Here is a 22,844-nt window from a genome sequence, read left to right on the forward strand (position 1 = left end):
TAATAATCTATGTCCATTTAGGGGAAAGGGATTTTTAGTTTTTCTAATCAATCTGTATAACCTTCTCATGTAAAAGGACACAAAAGAATTATCGCCTATTCCAGACCATAAATCATTAAGTAATATATTAGCTCAACCAATCTTCACAACCATTTTTTTCAGGGGGATGTCATTTCCCCCCATTTCATTTACTCAGTTTCCTCACCTTCAACTTTCCCTAGGTCAGCTTATAAACCCAGGTCAATCACATTTCAAATCCTATTCTCTTCTCACCATAATGCACACTACATCAAATAAACACAATTTTGAAAAGAGTAAGGACAACACTAAAATTATGGTCAACTAAGGCTATTTTAACATGGACTATCTGCATTCAATTTGTGGCATTTTTCTTTTTTTTAATGGAAAATGCTTGTCTAAACAAATACATTGTTATAATACTGTGATTACATAAAAGATAATAATACAGCAAGATAAGCAATTATTAGAGTTAGTGGCAAATGTGCTCGACAGATGTAAAGTGTAAAGACTGTTTTGTTCTTGCTTTTCTCCAAGCAAGTACTTTAATTTCACTCAATAATCCTGAATTAAGTTTTTACATAAGAATTTCAATTTACCATTAGAATATAAAATATAATTTTATTATGATAAAAGTGACTAAGGATATTTCTAAAGGATATCATAAAATCACTATCAACAGAATAAATGTTACATTAGATTTTATATAAAGAATGTTTTAAATAATCAGTTTGACAGATAACAATGATACAGTGAAACACATAAAGGATTTATCTGACACAGACAATTACACAAATAATCTATCTACAACCTTACAACTAAAAGTGCAATTTAACAAAACAAAGATCAAATAATACCAATTTAAGCTTTAAAGTGAAATATGGATATCAAGGAAGACCCAGAAATTGAAGCAGCACAGAAATTTGAGACCACTACTATGATTTATCCTCCTTAATAACCCAAAAAGCATAGACTGAAGAAGTCAAAGTATCAAAAAAGCACATAAAAATGGAAAAATCAAAAGAAACATAACAAGCATCTATAAATAATAAATGTGGCCAAAATATCTATTCTAAAATTAGCTCTTCTAAAATAAGTCTCAAAGTCAATCTATTGAAGGGACAGATATTCCATTTAGGACAAGTTCTTAACATCTCTATGTCTCAATTTCCTCATCAATAAAATGGATCTAATAAGAATTTATCTTCCACAAGTACTATAAGGTTTGAATGAGATATTAGCTGTAAAGCACTTAGAAAAAGGTCTGGAGAGTAATGGCCATGTTGTCTATTATTATCATCATCTGTATAATTATATAATAAAACACAATTTGTATCAACTAACAAAGAAAAACAATAAAAGGTTAAGAGTAAAAAAAAATTCCCACCTCTTCTTAAGGATCGGGGTTTTACTGAAATGATGGTTTAGATCAGAGGTTTTGTTAACTGCATGGCTGTTTTTTTAAAAAGTCCTATCTGTTAGCAATACTTACCAAAGTACTACAGGAGTTCCAGGAGTTGGGGGAGAAGGGGAAAAGGAAATGAGAGAATAAACAAGAATGACAAAATGTTGAGAATCACTGAAAATGAGTGAGAGGTACATAGGGATTCATTATTATATTATATTATATTATATTATATTATATTATATTATATTATATTATACTGCATTTGAAAGTTTTCATAACGGAAAGTAAAAAAAAAAAAAAAGACCATCTAAGGTGTTCAATTTAATATGTTTTTAATTTTAATATTTTCTTAACTCTAATAAGTGATTTTTTTTAGTGGTTTCCTTTAAAAGCTCTTAAACAGCACATGATGTTCCTACTCAAAATGTATAAGCATTGTATTTGGAATATACTAAGAGCTAATAAATATTTGTAAAGAGAATAAAGAAATTAATGGGAGAGGCCCTTTTTCTTCAAAGATTTAAGACTAAACAGCTGTGCCAAAAGTCTTCTCAGGGTTAATTTCATGATTAGATTCATCTAAAGATGAATTATTTCATATCCTATAGTAAATATGGATACAGTAGACAACATAAATCCATATTTAAAATAAGATAAATCTACATATACAAATATTTCTGAGTTGGAAAGAAACCAATTTTTAAAGAATGAAATATATCCTCTAAATGTATGTATAAACTCTGCAGAGGCAACAGTGTTGCTTTACACACAGATCTTTTTCCAAATAGTTATATAAAACATGAAGAACAAGGGGTGGGATAGGGAGGGTGGGAGGGAGACACAAGTGGGAGGAGATATGGGGATATATGTATATGTATAGCTGATTCACTTTGTTAGAAAGCAGAAACTAGCACACCGCTGTAAAGCAATTATACTCCAATAAAGATGTTAAAAAAAAATTAAAAAATAAAATAAAAACATGGGGGCTTCCCTGGTGGCGCAGTGGTTGAGAGTCCGCCTGCCGATGCAGGGGACGCGGTTTCGGGCCCTGGTCTGGGAGGATCCCACATGCCGCGGAGCAACTGGGCCTGTGAGCCAGAATTACTGAGCCTGCGTGTGATGAAGAGTGACCCCGCTTGCCACAACTAGAGAAAGCCCTTGCACAGAAACGAAGACCCAACACAGCTATAAATTAATTAATTAATTCATTTTAAAAAATTGTATAAAAAATATAAAAACATGAAGAACATACTTAGGTTCTAAGATTTTTAAATGACTAAAAAAAAAAACTAATACGGAAAAAAATCAGGAGAAAATCTATAGACCTCTATAATAAAAATACCTCCTTATTACAGGTTGTGACAAACCAGAGGAAAACAATGCCTGCCTCTGCACTATATTAACTGCATGCAGTGATGATTAGAAACATAGATCACTTAGTGGCCTCATCACTCAACATGGTATTTTAAAAAAAGAATCCAAAGTACTGTAATATAGACAACTATGCATACAGAACTATACAGTCAGTCTCTGTGAAATATGGACATAACCTAAGAAGGTCTAGGAGAAGCAGAAAAATAAAAATCAAAGGCCTCCAAACCAAGTCTAACAGAATATGCCAAAGCATCACTATGCCCTGCCATTTCACACTGTAATACTGTTAATTTTTTTTAAAGTTCTGCACCATTTCCCTTCATTAATGAGTCAGCGTCCAAACAAATCTTAATCAAGAAGCACCCTGAGAGAACAATACTTACAAAGTTTTTGAGATGCAAGTTGTATTGACTGACCCCATAGCTTTCTATCTTGATTTTTGAGACTGTCATTGATGAAATGAACGGCAGGTATAGCTTTGTGCTGGGCACGTTTCAGTAATTTTCCTGCCTTCATACGATCCAGCTCTTGCACAACAACCCAGGGAATTATTAACACAAGCCTGTCAAAGCCTAAAAAATAAAAAGATTTCTTAGATGTCAACAAATATGTATTGAGCTACTAAATCAAACTGCTATAGGAGAATTAAAAGTTTTAAAGAAATTCACAATCTGAATGAAGAGATAATAGATAAAAATAGGAACTAAAACCAGATATAACTGTCAAGAGAATGTTACAAAAATAAATACTACTGGAAATCACAAAAGAGTAAGTTTAGAAGCTAGGTTAACGTGTAAAGCCTTTTTTTTTTTTTAACTTAAGTTGATTATGCTTCATGTATATATACACACACATACTTAATAACATATCCAAATGGAAATAAGTTTGTGGGGGGGGGAAACCCACATCACTGTTCATATAAAGTACCAACTCAAATAAGAAAATCAGAATCGGTAAATATGTTCTATAAATACCTGAGATTTCTGTTGTCTTCAAAATTCTAACAAATTTGAGATGATTCATCAGTATATTTGTGTCAACAACAATTAAAAGCTTTTTGTCTGAAGCAGTATTTGCTAAAGAAAAAGAGCAAAGTGAGGATTTCATGACATTTGATAACAGACTTGTATAATAACTACAATTTTGATATCACAGAACTTTGATAGCATTCTTAAGGCAGTACTTTAGACAATAAAAACAAAAATGCATTTACTCCAATTCTTAAGAGAAAGAACAGTAATCAGTGTTTAATTATCCACCAATAGAATACTGTATATTGCTTAAATCATAAATTAACTTGCACCAGCAGTAACTATGTTGCCAAACCCTGTACTCGATCACTGGTAGTTACGTACTTAGGAATCATAAGCTAATTTTAATGTACTCTGAAATATAACTGAAAAAACAAATATATGTAAATGAAAGAAAAAAGATAATACTAGCACTGTTATTTCATAGGGTCATGTGAGGAACAGATAAGTTGATGCATAGGAAAACACTTAATAAATTGAAAAATGCAATGTGAATGTAACATAGCATTACTATTTTTACAAATACAATTCAAAACAGTATACTAACATATTTTGGGTAATATCTATCATTATCTTCTCCAAGGAGTGAGAATAATCACAATTTTACTATATAAATAAGAAATCCATGAATATAATACCTTTGAGCAATTTGCATTATTTCTGATCAGTGCTTTACAAAGCTGAAATTGTTAAAAGTTACGATTAAGAGCAAAAATAAAAGACAGCTCATAACTCTGATTACTGCCCCTTGGCAAAAGGTGAAAGAGAAAATATGTCTAACTGCCTAATAATGTGAGATATATAAAGCAAATGATGGTAAGACAAACCTTAGACCTGATTCCTGTTGCTAAAAGAAATATACTTTATTATTTCAAATAAGCACATTTTAACATTTTTCCTCTAAATATTATAAAAATTGAGTGTCGGCACATTAATTCTTAAGAAAACATAGGAGATCATAAAACTGTCATATGCATATAGGATATACCAGAAGAGGAATGTACATCATCTTCCACCAAGTCAATCTCCATACTTGTTAACTCTCCAGAAGGTGGAACCACAGTTAAATCCACACTTTTTCCCACACGTGCAGCGTGAAGCTCTTCTACAATCTGCATCTAAATTGCAAAAGACCCGCAGCAAAATATTTTGAATTAGTTTCTCTGCAGATTAGTAAGAGAAAAAAGCAATTAATTCTTAATTCACTTAATATGAGATAGTTTGTGGAAAGAAAAATATTTACAAAAATATGAAAGCCACATGATAAAAGAATACAGATTTATAAACATACACAAGGTTTCTAATATAGCTCTTCTCTTCTTACTTTATTATTTCTACAACCTTAGGCAAGCATATTATTTAACAACCATGGGTCTCAGTTTATCTACACAATAGGAATATTAAATATCTGTATCCTTTTAGTATTTTTCGTAAGGATTAAATGAAATAATGTGAAGAACCTCACACAGAGCCTAGTACAAAATAGACTTCCAAAACAAGTTAATTCTCATTCCCATTCTCACTTCAAAGTATTTTAGGAGCCAAATATGTTTTTATCTGGATGATGAGCACTTTTCCTAAGATTTCTAAGATTGTTTATGAACCATCAAAAACTGAAATCCAGATCTTAATACCCTTCTCACTTCAGGGAAGTAGTTCCCTGATGTATTCTGATGCAAAGAAATTAAAGTATAATCTAACTTTAGAGCAGAGGTGAGAAATCTTTCTTCTCTCAAGGGGCATTGACCCAAAAGACATAAAAGTATAACTGACTGTCACAAATAAAAAGCAATCAGTATGGTTTTAAAGTCTCCTTTAAATAGAAAAACACAAAGTGTTCTATGAATCTAATTTTAATTTAGAAGCAGGGAAGATAAAATTGTATGCAATAATTCTATGAGGTTCAACCAGGAGATTCTAGCTGAGAAATGAAGCAACAGGTAAAAAATAAATGTATGTGCCCTCATTTTCATTGAAGAAATGTCCATCTTGTTGCTAATTAGAAAAATGAGGCAAAACATGCTAATATCATACTGCATTTTGGCAAGCCAAGGCATAAGCATGCAAAAACATAACATTAATTTAAAATTCACGTAACTTGTGGGCCACAGGCTCCACGCTCTTTATTCAAAACAGATTAGAGGGGCTTCCCTGGTGGCGCAGTGGTTGAGAATCTGCCTGCCATTGCAGGGGACACGGGTTCAAGCCCTGGTCTGGGAAGATCCCACATGCCGTGGAGCAAGTGGGCCCATGAGCCACAACTACTGAGCCTGTGCATCTGGAGCCTGTGCTCCGCAACAAGAGAGGCCACGACAGCAAGAGACCCGCGCACCGCAATGAAGAGTGGCCCCCACTCGCTGCAACTAGAGAAAGCCCTCGCACAGAAATGAAGACCCAACACAGCCAAAAATAAATAAATAAATTTAAAAAAAAAGATACTCTGTCAAAACAGATTAGAGGTTATTAGAAAAAAAGCCCAAAAGGTGATAAAGTAAATGTAAATACTTCTCCAAACAGTTTTTCATGGCTTCATAAAAACTTACGTATTGAATTAGGCAGTGACATCACTGTTATTTTCATACTATCAAGGTTTTTATACTCATTATATTTTATTGAAATAAGAACCCTTTGACTGAATTTCATTAAAAATATTCAGAGTAAATAAATATATCAGTAACCTCTTGATCTGTATCTTGAATACTTGAAGAACACAGTGCTTCAAAACTCTGAAATGAAAAGTAATTTTATTAGTTACGAAGCATATACCTAGAGTAAGGTTTTTCAACCTTAGCACTACTGACATTTGGGATCAGGTAATTCTTTGTTTTGGGGGCTATCCTATGCGTTGTAGGATGTTTAGAAGTATCTCTTCCCTCTACCCACTAGATATCTACCCACTCCCAACCCTGACAATCAAAAATGTCTCCATTCCTTTGCCCAAGCAATTTTAGTGGAGTAATAGAGATAAAATCTGATTGTAAATAGAGTTGAAGAGAAAAGGATTTATACTTCAGTTTAAAGACAAGTAAACTATGTTGTTTGGGGGTACACACTTAAACAGTCACAATAAAAAGAAAAACAATGAACTGAAAAAAAAAAAATGTCTCCATCAAGTCAGTTGCCAAATGCCCTCCTAAGAGGCAAAACTGCCCCCAGATGAAAAATTGCCCCTAGAATAGAAAAGCCTCATTCTATTAAGTTATGAAACATAGTAGAAATTCTTTAGGGTTTACTCATCTATATATATACATTCCTAAAAATACTCGTATTCTAGGATAAAACATGTCACCCTAAGAAACACAACAACCATGGCAAAGGTAAAAAGAGCTGGCCTTCGGTGGTGGGAAATTTTTATCCAGGAGTAAGTAAGCCATTTATAAAAGTGACATGACAAAACAAAGGGAACTTGAAGATTATTATATGGCTGAGGGAGGAAAAGCTGAAAAATGTTATCATTTATGGGTGTTTTATTTTTTGTCTCCTAGCAAAGATTGAAAATCTCAATTTTTCACTGGCACTTTTGGTGAGTGGATGAGACTTACTCAACCCTACATACAGGTGACAAGGAACTCAGCAAAAGCCACTACTAAACGAAATCATCTTCTAAGAATTCTCCAAGCACCAAACTCACAGGTATTTTACAAGACACTGTATAAAAATTACAGACCCTCTTTAAACAAGTGTATCATATGTTGCTTTATTGGGAATTCAGCTTCTACCCAAACTACCTAACATCAATCTTCACCTGATACAACACCACCACATACATCACACACGTAGGCCCATTATAGCTTTACTATTCCATGACCCTGGGTTTTATAATGCCTTTTCTACCTGACTTTAAATCTCACTAGAGCTTTAAGTTCTTTTCAGCTAAGGAGTGCCAACCAAGCTAGAGATTATTATAGAACTTCCTGAAACTCGTGACATTTGAAGTCTTTTCATTCTTTTACTATTACCCTTCACTCTCGTTGATCACAGGTCACTTTCAGTGATTTCAATAAATTTTCTGTTACCTCCAAATCCAGAAAAGTTCGTGTCAGTTGTCCTGGAAAACCTCCTCCTTATTATAAAAGAAAGTCTTAGTGGGTGTTAAATGTTTGCCTTCCCCTACCATGCTTTATTAAATACATGGACCTGGATAAAGCCTTCCCTAGAGATGACAAAAGGGAATAACAATAATGATGGTATAAATGGTTTTATCTGCTAGAGTGATTCCAAACTAAAAACCTGATTATACTGCTTCCCTGACTACATTTCAATGGCTCTGTACTATCTACAAGATAAAAAACCACCTTTCCCATGAGAGATAAAGAAATCCATTTTCTGGACCCTCGCTTCCTCCCCAACTTCCTCTTCTATAGATTCTCTACACAACTCAAGTCAAAATGAACAACTTAAGTGCCCACGTAGGCTCTTGCCATGCAATTTCGTAACTCTGGGCCATTACACAACTGGCCCTCTCCCCTGACAGGACAACACTTCTATTCTTTGCTCTACACATTTTTCAATACCAAGCTTAAGAACCTCCACCTTAATAAGCCCTTCCTTAACTCACTCCCAAATTTATACTAATACCAGCCAAATTCCTAGGGCTCTAATATTTACTTCACTGTATTTGCAATTGTATTTGTTTACTAATCTACCTCCCTGGGAACTTCTTGAGGGTAAAAAGCATCTTATTCATCTCTACATGCCTAGAACCTAACACATAATAGGTATCTTTAATTAATGTTTGATAAACTGATGAATCTCTACCCCACAGACTCGTAAGAATTAAGTGGGATACCACTTATAAAAGTGGCCTATAAACCACAAATCTCTAGAACATTAGTTAGCAATGGTAAGGGGATGGTGCAAACTGAGAAGGGTCTGTATCAAAGGACGATAAAACCTAAGAAACAAAATAAGTCACTTTCTCCTAGGAAAGCATAACAGGATTACTAAATCCAGAAAATACAGTTATTTCTTTGTAAAGTACACTCATTATTTTAGGAAGATAATTATCTACTGAGGAATATATGAGGAAAACAAAACAACAAATATAATATTAAGATGATTAGCTTCTGTCAATAATATGCTAAAGATAATATATTCAAGGTAAGAACAATATTTACTTGCTGCTCCTGTGTCTACATGACTTTGAGTCAGATAAGACTGCTATCAAGGGAATATAAAGAGTTTTAATTCCAATAACTGAAAAGTAATCATGCAAAAATTGCTTCCCCTACAACTTAATATTCATGCTATGTACCTCTTTTGGTTTGTGTAGCAATTCTACACAGAGAGCAAAAAAACCTGTAAGATGCAGTGCAGGGATTTCTCATACTGTTCCTCAGATGTACAGCACGAGGGGAACACCAAACAATGATACAAAGATGTTGTACTGGAAAATTCAGATTCAGATGTTGATACTGGAAAATTCAGATTCCTTGCTTGCATGCTACTCTACAGAACTGGTTACAGAGCACAAGAAGAAAACTGTAGCTTTCCTTTAAGAAAGCAATAAAAAGAACAAACTCAATTCTTTCCTTCTTTGGACTCCTTCAAGTTCAGTGAACAAAGAGTACTCTCTCTCAAGCTCTTCTGGCCTCCCTAGTTACAATTCCTACATTTTTCAAAGGAAGTTATCTTATACTACACTCTGTAGTCTTGATTCCTAAAAGTAGGTAGGCTCCACCACCACCTGTTTTTAAGCAGTCTCTAAATTTCAGAACTTCTGAAGTTCCAAAGTTCTAAAAGTTGTCTTAAAGGTATCAATAAATAATTTTATTTGCCATAGAAACAAGGCTGTAGCAATTAGGTTCTCAAATTAGTCCACAAATGCTGACTTATTACATAATTTAGAAGCAAAACAAGATATGCCAAGCTTTCTAGCCTGGATCTCTGTACACACAGTTCCCTTTGCCTGGAACATCCCTGCTTCTCCCATCTCACTCCATCTTGTCTGCACGTGAATAACTCCTATTCAATCCTCAGTTCTCAGTTTACTTGTTATCCCCTCCAGTAAACCTTCCTGAATTAATCCCTCCACGGTGCACCAAGGCCATGTTAATCCCCTGCTGTGTATTCCCATATTAGGTGATAAGTACTGATCAGACCTGAGGTGGCTGTTTCTGTGTCTCCTCATATTAAGTAAGTCTCTGAAAAGAAAGACAGTGATTGTGGTGCCTGGCATATAGGGCATTCAAAAAAAAATTTGTTAAACGAATAGCTATTTGGAATAATACGCCCTGGATGTTCTATAGTTCCTGGAGTTAGAGAAGAGCCTAAGACTGTCACAGTGCTTTTCTGATAGAACGATCTATAATGGCTTCTTTCTATATTTTTACACATTCCCTCTTATTTTGGATCCTTGATACTTGCCAGGATAGCCTCCTAAGGAAGTTGGAATTATCGTGGTAAAATAAAAGAATCAACATTATCTTCCTGACTAAATAGAATCAGCTCTCTATGATCATTATCTATAATAGAAACAACACAAACCTAAGTACATTAAAACTCTTTGCTAAAGCCTATATTCATTTTGCACTACCTTACCTTGGTTAGGTTTTCACTAGAACTTGAATCATTACTTCTTTGATGCTCATGATATTTCCCTTCCCACTCACGAACAGTCTGCTTATACGTGGAATCTGAAAATAAATGTTCACTTTTGTGCCTTGTCAAATTTAACGAAAACTGGGAGCCTTCCAGGCATTCTTTTTTCTCCTGCTTGGTCTTTGACGTGTTAGAATCTAAACTGAAGACATCTTCTTCTACAAGCTTCTGAAGGGTTTCACAGGATTCTCCTAGGATTTTGAAATTGATCATTCTTCTTCTAGATTCGAGGGGTTCCTTAATTATCTTGTTGGACTTATAATCCTGAGAAAATTGGATTCTCTTGCATTTCTCCAAAACATATTTTTCAGAACTGTCTCTAAATTTATTGTACCTTTCTTTCTTGAGTTCCTTCATCTTCTTCCTCTGAGCAAGTAGATGAGGCCATTTTTTTTCACTTGCCTGGCCTTCAGCTTTAGGTCTCACATCTTTGGCAATCTTAGGACTGCTAAAGTTTTTAATTCCATGGTCCAGCTCACTCTTAACATTTGTCAATTTAATATCTTTAACTTTAAAATCTACACATTTACTTATACCATTTTTAGTTCCATATGAAGAAGGACTCTGAGAAGTAATTTGATTATCATTTGAGTATGATGTTTCTTGGAGTTTAACAAGTCCTTGGGATGAAGAACTAATTTTTGGTCTCTTTCTTGGAGTGTCAGTTTCTACATTCAGTCTGTAAAGCAGCACAGAAAACTAGGTTACATTACAATTGTACCTGATAATATGTAATATTGCACTGTATCATTTTAGTGAGGAAGTGAAAGAACTGGTCTGATAGGAACTTCATAAAAAGTAAGAAATGGCTACATTAAGAATGAAGTGGAAAGGATTACTCAACAAATGGTTATTGGAAGAACTGGTTTGCTATTTGGAAAACACCCCACAAACGTACAGCTTTATATAATACCAGATGGTATAATTTCAAACAGATTAAACACTTAAGTGCAAAATAATTATTATTTCCATAACTGCTCTACTTCATATTAAATACTTAAAAACCACAGGGGAAAAAGGGAATATTTATCTGATTTCTTAATAGAGAACTTCCTAAACTTAATAGCAGTGGGAAAAATCACAAAGGAAAACAGTAAACATAAATGACTATTTACTTTAAAACTTTAGCATATTAAAAAATAATAAAATTAAAATAACTTGGAAATGGTATTTACTACATATGTGACAGCTTATTAGCCTTAGTAAATAAAAAGCTCATCAAAAAGTACTAAGGGCTTCCCTGGTGGCGCAGTGGTTGAGAGTCCGCCTGCCGATGCAGGGGACACGGGTTCGTGCCCCAGTCTGGGAAGATCCCACATGCTGCGGAGCAGCTAGGACCGTGAGCCATGGCCACTGAGCCTGTGCGTCCGGAACCTGTGCTCCACAATGGGAGAGGCCACAACAGTGAGAGGCCCGTGTACCGCAAAAAAAAAAAAAAAAGTACTAAGACTCTAAACAAACATATGGACACCAAGCGGGGAAAGTGGTGGGGCAGGGGTAGTGGTGGGATGAATTGGGAGATTGGGATTGACATATATACATTAGTATGTATAAAATGGATAACTAATAAGAACCTGCTGTATAAAAAAATAAAATAAAATTCAAAAAATAAAGTACTAAGACTCTAGAATAAGGCATAAACAGAAAATTAATGAAAGAGAAAAAGGGAATAGCTAATAAACACTTTGGGGAAAAAAGTCTGACTTCCCTAGAAGTCACAGAGATGCTAATTACAACATACCATTTTCTTCTATCAAATTAGCAAAGATTTTTAAATAACATTAAACACCAGCAAGAAATTGTAAAATGGACCCTCTCATATGTTGCTAGTAGAAATGCAAAATGATTTAACAGTTACACAAAGGAATCTGACAATATAATTAAGAATTCTAAAAATGTTCTTATCCTTTGACTTCTTAGTAATTCCCACTTTAGAAATTCTATACAAAGGAGGAAAAAAAGCAGAAATGGACTAAAAAATAATAACAGCAAGATATTCAATTCAGGGCTATTTATAAGAGGAAAAAATCAGGTACGAGATAAATGCTAAAATTTTTGAAATGACTAAAAAACATGTCATTCTAGCGAATATGATAGAGTGTCACAGTCATTTCAAATGATGTTTATGAAAAGTTTTCAATGACATAACGAAACATGTTGATATAATATTAAGCAGAGAACAAGTAGGGTACAAATCTCTATACATAATGTGGTCTCAACAGTTTTCTAGCATAGTAAAAAAGCTAGAAAGAAATGTGCTAAAAAGTTTTAGAAGCAGCAATAGCTAGAAGTGATAACATTTTCCTGCTTAATAAAACTAGATACTACTTTGTAGTCAGAAAGAAAGGGGAAAAAAATTCGAGGAACCACAATCCGTTAATTTATATCAGTAAATCCTTAAGTGCCTTTTAAGTACCTGTCACTCTGCCGGGCACTGGGAGGCAGCGGAGGACATAACAAATACAGTCCGTACCCGCAATTAATTTACCGTCCAGCAGGGGAGAAAGAGATGGTAAATAAGTGACTTTTCAAATAATTAATTATGCAAGAGCAAACTATAAACATCTCAGAGTTTCTATAGGAGTTTCACCTGAGTCTTCATCTGGTTTTACATTCTTTACTATCTCTTTCTACAAAAAGACTGCCTAACATTATTTATCTGTTAATAAGTAGCAATAAAACAAAACTTTAATAGGACCCTAGCTTGACACTTAATAGTATATCATATAAGACATCAACTGCATTAAAGAAAAATCAGAAAAACAACAAACAAAAGAAAAATTTTAACAGGACCCTGTAGTTTTCTGAGCAGTTTAAAATTCCTATTTTATTTTTTTCTTCACAACGGCCCTGTACTGCATATATCACAGCAATCTATGCACCATGGTCCATATGGTCATAATTAATAAAAACTCAGCATTATAATACCTTTTAAAAGACCAACAAAATTAAATCTTAGAAGTTACCTCTTATCAACTAGTTTTGCAAAATGCTATATTGTGATAATGTAGTTGTATATTTGCAACCCAAAATACTAAAGTTCTGAGATCTTTTTAGACATGTTAGACATATAGCAAATACTTATTTTTTATGAATGACTTAAGCATAAACTCAGTATCAGCTGAAGCTAAATATCACCATCCTAGATTGAACTCTTGTGATACAAAAATAAATGTGAAATCTTGTCAAAAATTTAATTGTTATAATTAGATTATTTTAAAATTTAGTAAGCAAGGTTTTATTTTAATTTTTTTGGCCATGCCATGCAGCATGTGGGGTCTTAGTTCCCCAACCAGGGATCGAACCCATGTCCCCTGCAGTGGAAGCACGGAGTTTTAGCCACTGGACCACCAGGGAAGTCCCAAAATTTAGTAACCAATGTTTTAAAACATGATATACAGCAAGAAAAATAATTGCTCAACATTACCAGTGGCTAGATTACTCCATTAGCCATCATAATGCACATTTAGGATATTAAATCACATACTTACTTTCAACTTAGGTCAAATGAAGAATAAAGTACTTTTTGGTTAATTCTGCCAATAATGGGTATTGCTGATGGCAATAGTACCATCTCTCTAATACTAACTGAGATAAAACTTACCTCCTTTTCAACTCCTAGACTTAAAGATTTGCCCAATGGTTATGATGCAATTTTTATTGAAGAAATCCCACAAACTGTGTGCAACCTGACGAAATGCTTTCTGAATATTTTCAAGAGACTGCTGCCTTTGCTTACATTTTTATTGCTAATAAATTCAACCAAGGATCTGGAATTGTGGTAACAATACAACGTAACTGGCTTTCAGCATGACAAAATTCTCTCTGATTTTCCACCTACATCTCAGCTTTCAATGTTTGCACATCAATTTCAGGACCTTTCCTGTAGTTGAACAGGGAGATCTTTTCGGAAGATGCCATGTATCATAAAGAAATATTTATAACCTTAAGGCAAATAAGTTTGTTTACTACTCCAGGAAGTAAACACAATCTCAAATGAATCATTTTCTCTGCAAGCAACCAATGGTCATGAGAAATCCCGCATTACTGATATTGATATCTACTAAGCACAGTATTACAGCTTTCTTTTGTCCAATCAACGCTTCAAATATATATCACATTGTTTAAATGCACGACAAGGTCATTCTGAAGTATATTGTATGCTGTATACTTGTCTTTGACAAAAGAAAATTTCACTACGAGTTACATCTAAACTACTCACCAACATCTGAAAGTAAATAATCAGAGATTAACAATAAATCTAGATGCTTTGCACTGTTCATGTTACTGATATTGTTACCCTGATTAGATATGGTAATAACTCACACAATAGCATGGTCATTGATCACACTTGGGTTCAGAGATACAGAAATGTCATTGAATAAGACATTCAACTATTCAGTGATGCAAGGGCTGAAGCCAAGTAGCAGATTTTGAGTACATACTGACGCCAAGTTGAACTTCATTGCATCCTTAGAATAATTTTGATCCTATTCTCAAAATAACTCAACATTATTTTTTCCTCTTCCCAGAGACTATATGAATAAGTCCAAGGGGGTTGAGTATATAGATCAGAACTCCATTTACACTCTTATACATGGATATAAAATCAAGGCTAGAAAATGTGTTCTTAAGCAAAAGGTAACTAGTGAAAAATCAGGCAGTGTTTTCAAACTTAAAATTTTTTTAAAAAACCAGATACTAGTACAAAGGCATTAAAAATCTGAAAAATTTAGAAAGTGATAGTCAATATAACATGAAATTTGTGACAGAGTATACTTCAATGGATAATAATATAGAGACGAAGATTCACAAAAAAAAAGAAGATGATTCAAAAGAAAAACTGAAAAAGAGTCAGAGGCAAGCTGGATTTTTTGATTTTAGCAAACATTAACTGAGCTTGTCAGGGAAGCAAAAGTTTTATTCATAGATTTAATGCCACTTTAATTGTTTTCCTGTAACTCCTTATTTTCAGAGAAACTTTGATCTTACCAACTTTTATCATGCATTATACTTTTTATACTTATTTACCCCCATTAGTGGCAAGAATTCCTTCACCACAAAATTCTCTGAATTTTTTATCCAAAGAACACAGAAAACTAAGGAGAAATAATCTCCATTATTTCTAACACTATTCCCCAAGTTCTCTAGTTGTAGCCATAACCTGTTTTTAATTAACGTGGTTTTAGACCCTTACCAATTCAATAAGTTACATATTCTCTTCGTGGGTAATATGCAAAGATAATTTATCCAAAATTATTAAATCAGCCTCATAACCCCTTCCATTACTATATATAATGAAGTTATATATCTTATAAGGGTGCGTCAAAATCAAATTATTTGAGATAAAAATTTACATTTTATTTGAAAGTAGTATTTACATAGCATAGAATTCTGATAGACTTTTCATTTCACTCAACTTTTTCTTAAATTTATACAAATATTAAGAAAATTAACCATAATCTGTGATTTAGCTATAAATATTTGCATGCAAAACAGTACTAAATAAAATAAAGGATTTTGCGAATCTAAGTATTTAGTCTCACAATTCAAAGCTAAAATAAAGTGAAAATATATCAAGAAAAAGAGAAAACTTACCTTTTCAGTTCTTGTCTTCTTTTTATATTACAGTACAGAATATCTGTATCATCTGATTTCTGAAAGAAAAAAGATATCATTTAGGAAATATAAATTGTGCACTGGGGAAGGAGATTGGGAGACGGTATTTTTTCCATACCTATGTGTTAGTGAATAGGTTGACACAATAATTTAATAAATCTTTCCAATAATCTTGTGAGACAGTTATTATTATCATCTCCATTTTACAGATAAAGTACCCAAGGCTCAAACAGAGCAAAAATATCCTCAACATCACAGAGCAAGTTAGTAGCAGAGCCGTGATCTGAAACCAGATCTGTCTACCCTCTCTATTCTACCACCCTGTCTCTCTATGTATTCTGGGTACAAGAGCTAGGCACAAGAAAAATAATAGAGAAAGAGGGTATAGTCCCTGTCCTAAAGAGTTCAGAGCACAGTAAAAGGATAAAGTAGAAAGAAGTAGAAGGATATGTACAAATAACCTAATATAAAGGACATAAGTATCAAAGCAGGACAATAAACAGTAAGTTGTAAAAAGATGAAATCAGTGTTTTAAGAAGTTTAATAAAGCAAGAATAAATTGCAACAGCAGTTTCATTATGTGAAAACAAATTCTTAAAAACCCAATTCTGCATTCATGGAACTTTCACAACTACCTTCTCTTATTACCTACAACAACTGTGTAGCTATCCTGATATACACCTAACTCCCACTTGAACATGCTGAGTACTTCACAACCACCCATGTACTAGGTTAATGTGTTTGGTCTGCTGTCACTGTTTCAAATTACTTGTGAGACAGTGGAAAGAAATCTGGACTTGGCTCTGTTGCTGCAAATAATTTTGTGTCCTTTGACAAATCACTTAACTTTCTGGATCTCTATTTCTGAATCTGAAAATGCAAACACTGTATGTGCCTTGGCTATCTCAAAATGAAATTGTAAAGAGAAATATAACCATATATGGGGAAAGACCTAAAAACTGTCTAAATTTATATTCATGCTGTCTAATCCCACATAATAGGGTCTATTAGCACAAAGAAACAAAGAACTTGATAAACGCTTTTTAGTGAGCAGCAGAAAGAAAAAACTCGTTTTCTGTCTATCAGCTATCAAAAAGTAAGAATAATATAAAGAAAAAAATTAATGGAAAAGTAGTGGGGGAATTTATATCATAAACCTTCTAACTGCACATTCAAACTTAAATATAAATAATTTTTAGAGTTAGTTACAGTAGCTAAACACTCACCAGTTTTCTCTTCTCTGTTGAAACTGATATTACAGAACAAGGTGAACTAGTAGAATTTGCTGAGGTTTTTTTCTCTTTCTTATCCTAAGAATGTCATTTGGAAAAAAGGAAAGAAAAGCACAAAATAAAGCACAGCATAAGAGAGCATTATTTCATCACTTACTATAAATCAAGATTCTTTCTACATTAATAATAAATTTCAGAGGAGAACAATGTTTAAGGGCATACAAACATTGGTAAGAGGAAGAAAGACCCAACTAGAAATCAGAAGATGTAGGTGCTCTTGAACTAGGGATGAGATGGGATACAGGTGCTACAGCAGAAGGCTGCAGACGACTCAGACAAGGACATTGAGAAGTGGCACTGCCATGGTGGAATTCCATTTTCTACAAAGCAAAACCATATATCCAGTTATTTTTCAGTGGATCCTGAATTCAATAGACCCAGGACAAACATATTTTGAGTACCTACCATGTGTCAAAGACATTCTTCTAGACAGTGAGGACAGATTAATGAAAAAACAAAAGTCCCTGCCCTCATGGAGGTTAAAAAACTAGTGCAGGTATTTACAAATAAGCAAATAATGTATTTAGTGTGTCAGATGATGCTATGGAAAAAAAAATAAAGCAGAGAAAGGGGTCAGGAAGGGCTGACAGGCAAGGGTGAGGCAGTTGCAATTTTAAACAGAGTAGTCAAAAAAGGCCCCACTGGTAAGCTGACATCTGAATAGAGACCTAAAGAAATGAAGGAACAAACCCTGTGGATATCTAGGGAAAATTTTTCAATTTAAAGGGAGTAACAGCAAGCACAAAGTCCCTGAGGCAGGAATGTGCCTGGCTTATTGGAACAACAACAAGGAAGCCAAGAAGTGGAGAAAGCAAAGAGAGAATGTAATGGAGATGAGATGGGGAGAGCAGTTCATTTTGTCAGCCCCAGCAAGGACTTCAGCTTTTTCTCTGAAGCGCAAAACCATCAGAAAATATTGAGCAGAGGAGTGACGTGATCTTACAGTTTAATAGGATCACTCTGCTGTTATGTCAAGAACACAAGAAGGCAAAGGTGGAAGCAGGGAGATCAATTTAGAAGCTACTGAAATAACCTAGGAAAGCAAGTTGACTGCCTGGATCATGGTGATAGAAGTAGAGGCGGGAGTCAGACTCTGCTGTTAGAATTTGCTGATAGATGGGATGCAGGCAGAGCATGATGACCAGGGTTCCGGCCCAAGCAACTGAAAGAATGTTATTGAAGTTTACTACGCTGCGAGAACTGAGGCTGGGCACTTGAAAGATTATAGTTTAAGAAGATGAGAAGGAAGCACAAAGGACACCGCCAAGCCTCAGTTTCTTCCTCTGTATAATTGGGATAAAAACAGTACCTACCTCATAGAGCTGTGAGGAATAAATAAAATAATGCAAGTAAAGAATGAGAATAACAAGTGACTTTTCCTGGGTCAGAAGGGAAGAACAAAATATTTACATATCTCATTTTAAAACTGAGGTGTATTTTTTTCATTACACAAAAATAAACTGTAAAAAAGGGTATCTTTAGGGCAACAAACCAGAATTCTTACTTCTTCATCAACATTGGGTGATGGGGCAGTGCCTTTTCTCAGAGATTTCTCTTTTTTTCCGTAAGATTCTTTGCTGGACATTTTGAAAAGCTAAAATAAATATCAAAAGCACATTATGTTTTACTACTGGCACAACAAAAACATTAGAAATTATTTTTTTCAGTTCCTTAAAGACTGGAGTTTTACAAAATAATTTCCATATTTTACCTATTCTCAAGGTGACAGGATTCTCTCATTGTTCCACTTTATTTTACTTATATTCTCCCTCATAATGATCTGTTCCCCTCCTTCAGCTTCATCTATTACCTTTTTAGGAATGACTCTCAAAACTATGCCTTTAGCCCTGATTTCTCTCTCAAGCATCACAACACCATTTTCAACTGCCTGCCAGACTGCTGTATTTTGCCCCACCTATATATACCTCAAAACCAACTAGTCAAAAGTCTTCATTTTCCCAACACACCCTCCATCACTCACTGAGTGCGACTTCAGGCAAAATACATACGTTTTTTGAGCCCTAGTTTCATTATATGTAATATAGAGATAACTCATCTGAGAAGGTTTTTGAAGAACTCAGATGAAGCTATGGATGTAAAGATACCTTGTACAGGATAGTACACAGCAGGGTCTTAACAAATACTGGCTTACGTGGTTGTCTTTCTTCTAGACCCTGAGCTTCTTGAAGAATATGCTGTATTGAAAACTGAGGTGTTCACAAATGCCTGCTGAGTGAATGAATGAGTGAATTTTTCTTCCCCAGAATATTCATGGTTCATTCTGAGCCACTTCCAACTCTTGCTGATCCAGTCCCTCTGTCCACTTCCCATCCCAGTCTCACTTTTCCAGCCCTGTTCTGGATCAAGTCTATACTGTTAGTTACTGATAGGAAAACAAACAACCAAACAAACACACAAACATAGTCATTCCTTATGGTCATAAACACTCTCAAGATAGTGTATACAACCATCCTGTACTAGAACGTAGAGGCCAGAGACTGGGAATATCACCAGGTTTGTTGGGGCAAGAGGATGTAAAAGGGGTCCAGAAGCAAAGTCCAAAGGAGAGTTTATTGCTGGCAGTGATATGTATAGACACTATGAACATAACAAAGACTAGAAACCAAGCAATTGCAGCTACTCCTGGTCAATCATGATGACACTAAGTGAAGTTCTAAAAAAGAACGATTACACTAAATCAAACTTTTAGAATGTTTTGATGATTATGGAAGAAAGAATAAAAATGCTGATAGCTAACAGAAATCTAATAATAATAAAAATTAATAAAAGAGTAGCCAACGTAAACTTCTAAGAACAAATTCTAAATTACCCAGAAATTTTGCTTTTTAAGATAATTTATGGCAATAATTGAATTCACAGTTGAGCTTTCAGATTAGAAAAATAATCTTCATTTCTCTTTCTTGTTCCAAGGATCCCATTCCATGGGGGGCTTGGCGGGGGGTGAAGCGGGAGAAGGCATAATGAAAAATAATAACTTCCATGAGATAAACTGCTTAGAGGCAATGGACTGGTTATGTTACCGTTTACAATTTAAACCCATTCACATTGTGCTGTGAATACAAAAAGAACACAATTGAACCTGTTACCCATAAGACAAATTGAAAAAAAACCACTGCAGATAGTGGACTATCAAAGGAAAAACACCCATATGTGTACTATGACAAATGTTTGTGTTTTTTTTTTTTGTGGTACGCGGGCCTCTCACTGTTGTGGAGCACTGGCTCCGGACGCGCAGGCTCAGCAGCCATGGTTCACGGGCCCAGCCGCTCTGCAGCATGTGGGATCTTCCCAGACCGGGGCACGAACCCGTGTCCCGTGCATCGGTTGGCGGACTGTCAACCACTGCGCCACCAGGGAAGCCCTGACAAATGTTTTATACTCATATTAGTGTGAAATTCATATTGATTCTATGGAAATCAGAATACAAACTAAATGAGGGGAGACTTCCTGTGCCGGCCAGTCTCCAGAATGGCTCCTGATGATCTCTGCTACCTGGTAATTACAGTCTTATGCAGCCCCCTCTCACAATAAATAGAGACAACCCACGTAACCAACAGAATATTGCTATATGGTAGTATGTGGCTAGGTCTAATGACATTGTGGCTTCTGCCTTACTCTCTATCTTGAATTGTTCACTCTAGGGAAAGCCAACCACCATATCATGAGGACATTCAAGTAACCCAAAGAGAAGGCCACCAAGGAAGAACTGAGACCTCTTGCCAAAAATGAATTGACTGCCAGGCATGTGAATGAGCTACCTTTGAAGCTGATCCTGCAGCCCTAAGCAAGCCTTCACGTGGCAGCATCCCTGGTCGGTATCTTCACTGCAGTCTCATGAGACCCAGTGCCAGATACACCCAGAAAGCCATTTATGAATTCCTGACCCATACAAACTGTGAGGTAATAAATGTTTTTGTTGTTTTATGCCACTAAGTTTTGAGATAACTTAGGCAGCAACAGATAAGTAATATACTCACTTAATATGATTCTTCCAAACTCTGAAGATACCTTCTTCAGGATGTCTCAGAGAGTAAAGGCAAGAGAAGTACGGGGGCCGGGGAACTCACTTGCATACGCCTTGAGGAATGTGAATCGCATCAGTCAAGTGCCCCGAAGCTCAACATATTAACGACCTTTGGGTATTAACAGCCTAAATGTAAGCACAGGGCACTCCCCCCGCCCCCACCCCGCCAAATTCCCTATCCGCAGGAATCTTACAGCCACGGCGCAGCGCTGATACTGGGAATACGTGGGTTAGGGCAAAAATAAAAACAAAAGGAAAAGAGTGTTCGGGTCACGGTGTGCGTGAAGGTGCGAAATAAGGAGCAGACACCCGACTGACAGGCGAGCCTGTCAGCGTCCTGTAAACCGCCTAGGCCCACGGGCTCGCGTACTCACAGACTTCACCCTAGCCGGGGCGAGAGGCAGCCCCAGAGGAAGGGCCGGGCCAGAACCCCACCCTCCACAGAGCAGGCTCAACCCCGGGACCGCCCCCAGAGTCGCCCAGCCCAGGCTCGAAGGGACACGGAATCCTCCGTCCGTCCCGCCGGCCGCCCGCTACGGTACCGGAGTGAGGCGCGGAGCCTGCCCAGCGTAACGTCAACGATTCCCCCCACACCCCGCCCCGGCTCCCTACCTTATTCACCAGCGCTCCCGCCGGTGGCGACTCCGGACTCCCGGGCCAAGGGAAAGGGACCCCGAGCCCCGATGCCCGCTGGGAAATGTAGTTCTGCGCCCAGAGGCAGGGTACCGCTCGATCGCTCCCGAGCGTTCGTTTAGCTTTGCGTTCACTTCCTCTGAGAACTTGGAACTCCGGCCCCGCCCCCCCGTGCGGCGCGGTGCACCCTGGGTACTGTAGTTTTGGCTGGATTCCGTGGTTGACGCCTGGGACGGAGACGCACCGCGGAAATGGAACTCTCTGACCTCATTGGACGGCGTCCCCAGCCCGCTCCTGCGCAGTCGGGGCTGGCGTCGTAACGTCTCGGGGAAAAGGAAGCGGATGGGACCGAGAATCGCTGTCTGTTGCTTTTTATTTTTCTGCTGACTGGATTTGGTCACTGGTTCTTCGTCTTTTGTCTGTTGCACGCATCCCGCCCTCCCCATTTGCTTCCCCACTCCTCGGATCCGGCCCTCTGGGCTTTCACGCCAGTTGTCTCACCCCGCCGTGAGCCCCTCCTGGTCCCCGGTCGGGCCTGGCACGGAGGCGGTAACTATGGAGAATATGGCGGAGGAGGAGCTGCTGCCCCAGGAGAAGGAGGAGGAGGAGGAGGTGGAAGTGGCCCAGGTCCAGGTCCCGACCCCGGCCCCGGACTCGGCTCGGGTCCCAGCTCCGGCCCCGGATTCGGCTCCGGCCTCGGCCCCGACTCCGGCCTCGGCTCCAGTCCCAGCCCCTGCCCTGGCCCAGGCTCCGACCCTGTCCCCGTCCCTAGCCTCTGCCCCTGATGAGGCTGAAAGCAGTAAGTGCAGGAGGCCCAGATCTGT

General features: G+C 36.6%; 2 protein-coding genes across 8 annotated transcripts in view; one reads left to right on the forward strand and one right to left on the reverse strand.

The window, feature by feature from the left end:
* SWT1 (SWT1 RNA endoribonuclease homolog) overlaps nucleotides 1-22,050 on the reverse strand; it is a 91,030-nt gene extending 68,980 nt beyond the window's left edge. For 2 of the 6 annotated variants that reach the window (XR_014325964.1, XM_082832382.1), the window contains exons 1-9: nucleotides 21,341-21,640; nucleotides 18,835-18,936; nucleotides 17,277-17,360; nucleotides 16,030-16,088; nucleotides 10,372-11,110; nucleotides 6,510-6,557; nucleotides 4,820-4,949; nucleotides 3,775-3,876; nucleotides 3,184-3,372 (exon numbers count right to left, since the gene is read on the reverse strand). Coding sequence is in view for 5 of the 6 variants with exons in the window: in XM_082832382.1 (XP_082688508.1) it covers nucleotides 3,184-3,372; nucleotides 3,775-3,876; nucleotides 4,820-4,949; nucleotides 6,510-6,557; nucleotides 10,372-11,110; nucleotides 16,030-16,088; nucleotides 17,277-17,360; nucleotides 18,835-18,927 (1,444 nt within the window). In the remaining variant the exon portion in view is untranslated. Of the gene's footprint in view, nucleotides 1-3,183; nucleotides 3,373-3,774; nucleotides 3,877-4,819; nucleotides 4,950-6,509; nucleotides 6,558-10,371; nucleotides 11,111-16,029; nucleotides 16,089-17,276; nucleotides 17,361-18,834; nucleotides 18,937-21,340; nucleotides 21,641-21,929; nucleotides 21,958-21,999 lie in introns of those variants that run through there. The other 4 variants (XM_082832380.1, XM_082832384.1, XM_082832383.1 and 1 more) reach the window with 4 other exon arrangements.
* A 324-nt stretch (nucleotides 22,051-22,374) lies between these two features.
* The window catches only part of TRMT1L (tRNA methyltransferase 1L), a 36,225-nt gene continuing 35,755 nt past the window's right edge, over nucleotides 22,375-22,844 (forward strand). For both annotated transcript variants that reach the window (XM_082833836.1, XM_082833837.1), the window contains exon 1: nucleotides 22,375-22,819. In XM_082833836.1, coding sequence (XP_082689962.1) covers nucleotides 22,576-22,819 — 244 coding nt within the window. In that variant the 5' untranslated portion in view covers nucleotides 22,375-22,575. The remainder of the gene's footprint in view (nucleotides 22,820-22,844) is intronic.

The sequence above is a fragment of the Leucopleurus acutus genome (assembly GCF_964270905.1).
Source record: "Leucopleurus acutus genome assembly, chromosome: 2".
Lineage (NCBI taxonomy): Eukaryota > Metazoa > Chordata > Mammalia > Artiodactyla > Delphinidae > Leucopleurus > Leucopleurus acutus.